The sequence below is a fragment of the Physeter macrocephalus genome, chromosome 11, assembly GCF_002837175.3.
Source record: "Physeter macrocephalus isolate SW-GA chromosome 11, ASM283717v5, whole genome shotgun sequence".
Lineage (NCBI taxonomy): Eukaryota > Metazoa > Chordata > Mammalia > Artiodactyla > Physeteridae > Physeter > Physeter macrocephalus.
In genome coordinates, this window is record NC_041224.1 from 57,763,274 (window position 1) to 57,773,841 (window position 10,568).

Below are 10,568 nucleotides of genomic sequence, written 5' to 3' on the forward strand. Positions count from 1 at the left end.
TCATATCAGATAAAATAGACTTTAAAATAAAGACTGTCAGGGACTTCCCTGGTGGCACAGTGGTTAAGATTCCGCCTGCCAATGCAGGAGACATGGGTTCAAGCCCTGCTCCGGGAAGATCCCACATGCCGCGGAGCAACTAAGCCTGTGCACCACAGCTATAGAGCCTGCGCTCTAGAGCCTGTGTGCCACAACTGCTGAAGCCTGAACGCCTAGAGCCCATGCTCCGCAACAAGAGAAGCCTGCACACCACATTGAACAGTAGCCCCCATTCGATGCAACTAGAGAAAGAACACACACAGCAATGAAGACCCAACGCAGCCAAAAATAAATAAATAAATACATTTATTTTAAAAAAAGAAAAAAATATATATTCCATGCAAATGGAAATCACAAGAAAGCTGGAATAGCAATACTCATATCAGATAAAATAGACTTTAAAATAAAGACTGTTGGGGGCTTCCCTGGTGGCACAGTGGTTAAGAATCCGCCTGCCAAGGCAGGGGACACAGGGTTGAGCCCTGGTCCGAGATGATCCCACATGCTGTGGAGCAACTAAGCCCGTGCACCACAACTATTGAGCCTGCACTTTAGAGCCTGTGAGCCACAACTACTGAGCCCTCATGCCACAACTACTGAAGCCTGTGCACCTAGAGACCGTGATCCGCAACAAGAGAAACCACCACAATGAAGAGGAGCCCCCACTCACTGTAGTTAGAGAAAGCCCGTGTGCACCAACAAAGACCCAATGTAGCCAAAAACAAGTAAATAAAATAAATTTTTTAAATTTATAAAAATAAATAAAAGTTTTCTAAAAATAAAAAAATAAAGATTGTTACAAGAGATAAGGAAGACACTACATAATGATCAAGGAATCAATCCAAGAAGAAAACATAGCAATTATAAATATTTATGCACCCAACAAAGGAGCACCTCAATACATAAGGCAAATGTTAACAGCCATAAAAGGAGAAATCGACAGTAACACAATAATAGTGGGGGACTTTTAACACCTCACTTACACCAATAGACAGATCATCCAGACAGAAAATAAATAAGGAAACACAAGCTTTAAATGACACAGTAGACCAGATAGACTTAATTGATATTTTGAGGACATTCCACCCCAAAGTGGAAGAATACACTTTCTTCTCAAGTGCACACGGAACGTTCTCCAGAATAGATAACATCTTGGGTCACAAATAAAGCCTTGGAAAATTTAAGAAAATTGAAATCATATCAAGCATCTTTTCTGACAACACTATGAGATTAGAAATCAATTACAGGAAAAAAAACAGTAAAAAACGCAAATACATGCAGGCTAAACAGTGTGCTGTTAAATAACCAAGAAATCACTAAAGAAATCAAAGAAGGAATAAAAAAAATACCTAGAAACAAATGACAATGAAAACGCAATGATCCAAAACCTATGGGATGCAGCAAATGCAGTTCTAAGAGGGAAATTCCCAGCAATTCAAGCTCACCTCAAGAAACAAGAAAAATCTCAAATAAATATTCTAACCTTACACCTAAAGCAACTAGAAAAAGAAGAACAAAGAAAACCCAAAGTTAGTAGAAGGAAATAAATCATAAAGATCAGAGCAGAGCTAAATGAAATATAAATGAAGAAAACAATAGCAAAGATCAATAAAACTAAAAGTTGGTTCTTTGAGAAGATAAACAAAATTGATAAACCGTTAGCCAGACTCATCAAGAAGAAGAAGGAGAGGGCTCAAATCAATAAAATTAGAAATGAAAAAGGAGAGATTACAACTGATACCAGAGAAATACAAAAGATCCTAAGAGACTACTACAAGCAACTCTATGCCAATAAAATGGACAACCTGGAAGAAATGGACAAACCCCTGGAAAAGTACAACGTTCCAAGATTGAACCAGGAAGAATTAGAAAATATAAACAGACCAATCACAGGTAATCAAATTGAAATAGAAACTATAATTAAAAATCTTCCAACAAACAAAAGTCCAGGACCAGATGGCTTCACAGGTGAATTCTATCAAACATTTAGAGAAAAGTTAACACCTATCCTTCTCAAACTCTTCCAAAAAATTGTGGAGGGAGGAACACTCCCAAACTCATTCTACGAGGCCACCATCACCCTGATACCAAAACCAGACAAATATATCACAAAAGAAGAAAATAACAGACCAATATCACTGATGAACATAGATGCAAAAATCCTCAACAAAATACTAGCAAACAGAATCCAACAACACATTAAAAGGATCATACACCATGATCAAGTGGGATTTATCCAAGGGATGCAAGGATTATTCAATACACGCAAATCAATCAATATGATACACCATATTAACAAATTGAAAAAGAAAAACCATATGATCATCTCAATAGATGCATTAAAAGCTTTTGCCAAAATTCAACACCCATTTATGATAAAAACTCTTCAGAGAGTGGACATAGAAGGAACCTACCTCAACATAATAAAGGCCATGTATGACAAACCCACAGCAAACATCATTCTCAATGGTGAAAAACTGAAAGCATTTTCTCTAAGATCAGGAACAAGAGAAGGATGTCCACTCTCGCCACTATTATTCAACATAGTATTGGAAGTCGTAGCCACGGCAATCAAAGAAGAAAAAGAAATAAAAGGAATACAAATTGGAAAGAAGAAGTAAAACTGTCAGTGTTTGCCAATGACATGATACTATACATAGAAAATCCTAAAGATGCAACCAAAAAACTACTAGAACTAATCAATGAATTTGGTAAGGTTGCAGGATACAAAATTAATGCACAGAAATCTCTGGCATTCCTATACACTAACAATGAAAGAGAAATTAAGGAAACACTCCCATTTACCATTGCAACAAAAAGAATAAAATACCTAGGAATAAACCTACCTAAGGAGGCAAAAGACCTGTACTCAGAAAACTATAAAACACTGATAAAAGAAATCAAAGATAACATAAACAAATGGAGAGACATACCATACTCCTGGATTGGAAGAAGCAGTATTGTGAAGATGACTATACTACCCAAAGCAATCTACAGGTTCAATGCAATCCCTGTCAAATTACCAATGGCATTTTTCACAGAACTAGAACAAGAAATTTTACAATTAGTATGGAAACACAAAAGACCCCGAAAAGCCAAAGCAATCTTAAGAAAGAAAAACGGAGCTGCAAGAATCAGGCTCCCTGACTTCACACTATACTACAAAGCTATAGTAATCAAGACAGTATGGTACTGGCACAAAAACAGAAATATAGATCAATGGAACAGGATAGAAAGTTCAAAGATAACCCATGCACATATGGTCACCTTATCTTTGATAAAGGAGGCAAGAATATACAATAGAGAAAAGACAGCCTCTTCAATAAGTGGTGCTGGGAAACCTGGACAGCTAAATGTAAAAGAATGAAATTAGAACACTCCCTAACACCATACACAAATATAAACTCAAAATGGATTAAAGACCTAAATGTAAGGCCAGACACTATAAAATTCTTAGAGGAAAACATAGGCAGAGCACTCTATGACATAAATCACAGCAAGATCCTTTTTGACCCACCTCCTAGAGACATGGAAATAAAAACAAAAACAAATGGGGGCTTCCCTGGTGGCGCAGTGGTTGCGAGTCCGCCTGCCGATGGATGAATGGATTAAGAAGATGTGGCACATATATACAATGGAATATTACTCTGCCATAAAAAGGATCGAAATTGAGTTATTTGTAGTGAGGTGTATGGACCTAGAATCTGTCATACAGAGTGAAGTAAGTCAGAAAGAGAAAAACAGATACCGTATACTAACGCATATATATGGAATTTTAAAAAGCGGTACTGATTAACCTAGTGGCAGGACAGGAATAAAGATGCAGTTGTAGAGAATGGACTTGAGGGCACAGGGGGAGAGAGGGAAGCTGAGATGAAGTGAGAGAGTAGCACTTACATATATACACTACCAAATGTAAAATGGATGACTAGTGGGAAGCTGCTCCATAGCACAAGGAGATCAACTTGATGCTTTGTGACGACCTAGAGGGATGGGATAGGGAGGGTGGGAGGGAGACTCAAGAGGGAGGGGATATGGGGTTATATGTATACACATAGCTGATTCACTTTGTTGTACAGCAGAAACTAACACAACATTGTAAAGCATTTATACTCCAATAAAGATGTGAAAAAAAAATACCAGCACTTGTGATTTGTGGAAGCTAAGCAAGATGATTCTAAATTTCAATATGAAAAACAAATCAATAGGAATAGCCAGAAAAATTCTGGGGACAAAAAGAGAAATAAGGGGGACTGGCCCTACCAGCAGTTAATATATATTATAAAACCTCAATAATTAAAGCTAAGGCACTGGCACAGATAGACTAAAGGTACAGAACAGAAAGTCCAGAAATAGAAATTAATATCTATGGGACTTAGTAAATAATAAGGTGGCATCTCAAGCAATGGGAAGAAGATGGTGTTAGTCAAAAATGGTGCTAGTCAGCTGAAAGGAAATAAAGTTGGATCCATCCTCACACCATACATGAGGATGAATTCCAAAAGGATCGAAGACTCAATTGTATGAAATGAAACCATAAAAGTACTAGGAGAAAACAGGAGAGAAATCCTTTATAACCTCAAGTGGGAAAACATTTCTCTGAATTGAAATTGAGAAGCCATGAAAGTACACACACGCACATGTGAAAATCTGCATGGCAAATATACCCCATAAGTAAGGTCAAAGGCAAATGACAAAGTAGAAGGAAAACAGCTCTGATAACACAGACTAATATAGGAGTGCCTAGAAATAGATAAGAAAAAGACCAACAGCCCAACAGGGAAATGGACAAAAGATAGGGACAGTCCACAGAAAAGGAAATACAGATGGCTCTTAAACACACGAAAAGCTGCTCAACCTCACAAAGGATAAGAGAAAGGCAAAATAAAACTACACTGAGATACCATTTGCCTATCCCTGGGCAAAGATCCAACATCTTATGACTCTCTGTTGGGGAGTGGAGCTGAGGTATAGGCCCCTTGTAGAGCGCTGGTTGGATGTAAATCAATATAACCCTTATGGAGGGCAATATGGCAATACACTTCAATTCAAAAGGACATCTGCATAGTCTTTCCCTGCAGCATTGTTTGTAATGGCAAAAGACTGGGAAGAACCTAAGTGTCTATCAAGAGGGGATTCATTCAATAAAGTACGATGTATTCATTTAACGCAATACAGTGAAAAACAAAGTGAAGAAGCTTTCTATGTATTGATATGGAAGGTCTTAAAATATATTAAGTGAAAAAAATCAAGAAGAACAGTGTATATAAAATGCTACCCTTGGTGTAAAAAAGGAGGAAATAGCTGTATTTGCTTGTATATACACACATAAGAATCTCCAGAAGAATACATTTTTTAAAATGAGTAACAGAGGTCACCAGTAGAGGTGGGGACAGGACAGATGGGAAGGTGTCAGTGGAAGGCTTTTCACTCTTTCAGGGTAGGCAAACTGCCTGGGAGCCAAACTGACCTCCAACCTTGTTTTTATAAATAAAGTGTTATTGGAACACAGTCATACCCATCCACTACTTTCTGTAATGTCTATGGCCCTTTCTCCCTGCAACAGCAGAGTTAAGTAATTGCCAGTTTTTACTATCTGGTCCTTTACAGAAAATGTTTGTTGACCCTTGTGCTATACCTATATATACATGTATATATATGTATTTCATTTCAAACTGTATGAATATATTTTCTTTCTAAAAATTTTAATCGACAAAAGGGAAATTAACTCTGATTAAAGGGATGATGAAACTATGATGAAACAACAAAACACAGACTTGTTGAGGCTCCTTGGGAAGGCAATAGGGTACAGGGAGTGAACATGGGCTTTGGGGTCTGATCACGTTGGAGTCCTGGCTGTGTCACTTACAAGCCACATGACCCTGTTGGTCACCTGGGTGGAAACTTTGGTTTCCTGTGCCATGGGGAAGGAACACCCACCTGCTAAACGGGTCATAAAAATGAGAGAGAAGAGTGAACGTATAAAGAGCACCTAGCATGGGCCTGGTGCATAGCAGGTGCTCAATAAATGGTAGCTATTTTTTCTTTTTTTCTCTTTAGGCCACTACAGGTTCATCTGGTAATCTAAGTACTATCTATAACATTGTTGCTATGGGAAAATGTGTTTCAAGTTCCAAACACTGGGAATACAGCCCAGTACATTTGGAAGACTGACCAGGAGAGGCTGTAAATCATACTTTGAGTCTCTATTTGATTATTTGCCACAGCAGTAAAAGAAATGGAGGCTCAGGAAGGGAAACAGGCACAAGGGAGTACAGATGCCGACCCTGAGAATAGGAGGCAGAGCCAGGGCCAGCACATGGGCTAGGACAGTAGACATAGACTTGGCAGAAGGGTACACATTTCTGCTTCGAGAAGTAACCTTCAGAATAGCCTCTTCCCAGCTTGGCTTGAGCCCAGCAGAGAGGGAAAAGTTGTGATAGTCTACCTCCCCTGGAGTTTAGTAAAGCAAGTTCCTCTTCCCAACAATACAGGCCCTACTGCCAGAGAGCCCACGGCACAGGCTGCCTGGGGAGAGCAAGAGCTCCTGCCCCACAGAGCGTGGGCCACTGGACACTGTGCTCTGGGCTTTACGAAGCTTATTTCTGTTCTGGGTCCTAAGGAGCTTAAGTGCAACTCCAAGGTCTGCAGATAAGTCTCCTGCTCCTGTCCCCACAGGCCACTCATGCCTCTCTACCTGACCCTCCCCAGGCCTCTCCTTCCTGGACTATGCTCTCTGCATCTCACTTCCCACAACCCTTTTTTTTGCCCTTGAACATTATCTGTCTGATGGCTCTCATGTTTCAATCCTTCTCTTAGCTATCAGGAAATGATCGAGAGTCAGGACCTGGGTTTTAGTCCTGCCACTGCCACTATCTTTGGACAAATCATTTCCCTTCTCTGAGCCTCAGGTCCTCATATGCAAAGTGAGTGAGAGCTGAACTAGATCCTCAAACTTTCCTACAAAGCTAGCCCACAGACAGCGCTGACTGAGCACAGAAGAGCCCGAGGACTCAGCCCCAAGAGACCCAGTCCCAGCTCGACAGTTCTCTGCAATCCTTTTCTTTCATTTTTTAAAAATTCATGTGAATTTTGCCTTCTACCCCATGATATATCTGTGTTATAATATAAATGTAATAGGTTTCCTCCTAAATCTTCAAGTAAATTTGACTCACTTGGAAGTTAAATAATCATGTTTATCCTGAGGGTATGTGATACCACCATATATACTGGATGCATATCCCAGTGTGTGAGCCGTGGGGCAAGGGGTGCCTCAAGGGTGCCCCCAGGGTAGATGTGCTTTGGGTCTGTGGAATAGTAATCCCTTCTGATGTGTCCCATGTAACTGTCTGCATTTTAATGGAGGACTCTGGAGATAGTATCTTAGCCCAACAAAGTGATTCTAATGGTGGAATTTTAGAATTGGCAGCAGGCTGATAGAGAACAGAGGAATTGGAGCATCCTTGCTATGACTCTCAGTCACTCTATATAGGCAACCTTCCAGTTATTCTAAACTTAAAATAAGACCCACTAAATAGACCCCAACACCAACACACTAGCCTTCTTCATGAAATATCTTTTCCTCTTGGGTTATTTCTAAACTTCCTAGAATATACCAGAACAGGACTGGCTGCCAGTTAAAATCAAGGAAAAAGGGACCTCATGAGGCTCAGCATCAGACCCACAGACCCAAGGATGAGAAGACAGACAGAGAGATACACTTACCATAGAACCCAGCAGAAGCTCCCTGCAGTCTGGGACACTGAGCTCTGGCCCAGGGAGGGGCTCCGTGCCTATCACAAAGCCCTTGGGCACCTTGAAGGGGACACCATCCAGGGCATTCATTCTGTCAGAGGAATGTGGAGATGGCTGAGAAGGGCTGGGGCAGGCCTCCTGCTGGCAGGGAGAGAGCAAATTCCTGAGGACCAGGCTCAGGTCTCAAATGGCTCACTGCTCTCTTATGTGGTGACTTAGCCAAGCCCCACAGAGCCAGGAAGGGAAAGGCCCGTGCTGCCTAAGGGAGGAAATGAATAAAACAAGAGCATTCAAACTGACAGCAACTGACTATTTCACGTTTAAGTCTTGCTCTCTAGACCACTGTTTCCCAAAACACGGTCTGCAACACTACTTCTAAAGCATTTCATCAAGTTTTCACCCAAATGGTTATGAAAGAAATATCAAATTACACAAACTCTTCCAGAAAAGAAGGAATACATCCTAACTTGTTTTGATTTCAGCATCATCTTAATACCAAACCTGGGGGCTTCCCTGGTGGCGCAGTGGTTAAGAATCTGCCTGCCAATGCAGGGGACACAGGTTCAAGCCCTGGTCCAGGAAGATCCCACATGCTGCGGAGCAACTAAGCCCACGCACCACAACTACTGAGCCCACCCGCCTAGAGCCTGTGCTCCGCAACAAGAAGCCACCACAATGAGAAGCCCGCGCGCCACAGGGAAGAGTAGCCTCCACTAGCCTCAACTAGAGAAAGCCTGTGTGCAGCAATGAAGACCCAATGCAGCCAAAAAATAATTAATTAATTATTTTTTTTAAATGTTAAAAAAAAAATACCAAACCTGACAAGAAGATTAGAGGCTGATATTTCATGAAAATAAATGCAAAAATCTTATCAAAAATAATTATGTATAGAAAAATACAACACTGCCAGGTTGAGTTTATTTCAGGAATGAGAGACTGGATTAACATTCCAAAATTAATCAATGGGAATAAAGATAAATGTCAATAGAATAAAAATGAAAGAGTGTATAATTAGCTATCTCCATAGATGCAGAAAAAGCACTTGATAAAATCAATATCCACTCATGATTTTAAGAAACAATAAACAAACCATTTTTAGCAACTTAAGAATAGAAGAGAATTTCCTTAACCTAACAAAGAAAATCTCTAAAACATTTAAAGTAAACATCCCACTTAATGGTGAAATATTAAAAGATACCCCCAAGATTGGAAATGAGACAAAGATGTCCCCATCATCTCTTCTGTTCAACACTGCACTGGAGGTACTAGCCTGTGCAAAAAGAGAGGGAAAAATAAAACAAAAGTATAAGGATTGGAAAGAAACAAATCCACCATTATTTCTAGATGACATATTTATATGTAGAAAATCCAAAAGAATAGTAAGGTAATTTAGCAAGGTCTTTGGATACAAGGTCAATAAACAAAAATCAATTGTATTTCTACATAAAAAAACAAACCATGTAAACGTTATCTTTTAAAAATTTCATTAGAGTTTGGGATCAACATATACACGCTGCTATATTTAAAATAGATAACCAACAAGGACCTACTGTTTAGCACAGGGAATGCTGCTCAATATTCTGTAATAGTCTAAATGGGAAAACAATTTGAAAAAGAATAGATACATGTATATATATAACTGAATCACTTTGCTGTTCACCTAAAACTAACACAACATTGTTAATCAACTATGCTCCAATATAAAATAAAAATTAAAAAAAATTTTTCATTAGAGATTGATACCATTTATATTAGCATTAATTACCTAGGACTCAATCTAACACAAGATTATAAGACTTTGACACAGAAAACTATAAAACATTAGATTAAATGGAGGAACATACCACGTTCATGGCTTGTAAGACTCAATATTGTAAATATATCAATTCTCCCTGAATTGATTTATAGGTCCCACGTATCAAAATTCCACCACATTTTTTGGTGTAAATTGGCAAACTAAGTCTAAAATTTAAATAAAATGCAAAGGGCTAAGAAAAGCCAAGACAATCATGAAGAAGCAACACAGTTGAAGATTTATACTATCAGATGTCAAGACTTAGTTTAAAGTGAAAGCAATTAATACAGTGTGGTATTGACATGAGAGCTTACAAAGAGACCAACAGAACAGAAAAAAAAAGTCCAGAAACAGATCCACACATATATGGATCCTTGATTTATGACAAAACTGGCCCTGCAAAGCAGTAGGAAAATGAAGGTCTTTTTAATAAATGGTTCTGGACCAACTGGATATTCACCTAGAAAAAGAAAATCTTGACCTCTACCTCATATAATAAACAAAGGTCAATTTCAGATAGACTGTAGATCTAAATGTGAAAGGTAAAAAAAACTTGAAGATAAAATAGGAGAGTATATTTTTGGCCTTAGAAATAGGCAAACATTTTGCCTATTTGCCTTAGAAAAGGCAAACATTTCGTAAAAGGTTACGAAAAAGACTAAACATAAAGGAAATACTGATAAATTGAGTTACATTAAAGTTAAGAACTTCCATTCATCACCATACCATTAAGTGAAAAAGCAAATCACAGAGGGGGAAAAGATATTTGTAGCACACATATCTGACAAAGGACTCATGTCCAATATATGCAAAAAACTTCTACAAATCAATAAGAAAAAGATCCCAAAATAGGTAAGAGATGTTAACAGGCACTTCACAAAAGAGAATATCCAAATAGCCAATAAACATATAAGCTGTTTAACCTCATTAGTCATCAGGGAACTGCAAAATGAAGCAATGAGATAACACTACACACACA

General features: G+C 38.8%; 1 protein-coding gene across 1 annotated transcript in view; it reads right to left on the reverse strand.

Annotated features, from left to right (window-relative positions):
- UBAP1L (ubiquitin associated protein 1 like) overlaps positions 1-8,240 on the reverse strand; it is a 27,811-nt gene extending 19,571 nt beyond the window's left edge. Inside the window, exon 1 of the mRNA XM_007105138.4 lies at positions 7,765-8,240. Within this exon, the coding sequence (XP_007105200.2) occupies positions 7,765-7,884 (120 nt within the window). The 5' untranslated portion in view covers positions 7,885-8,240. The remainder of the gene's footprint in view (positions 1-7,764) is intronic.
- Positions 8,241-10,568: the final 2,328 nt, after the last annotated feature.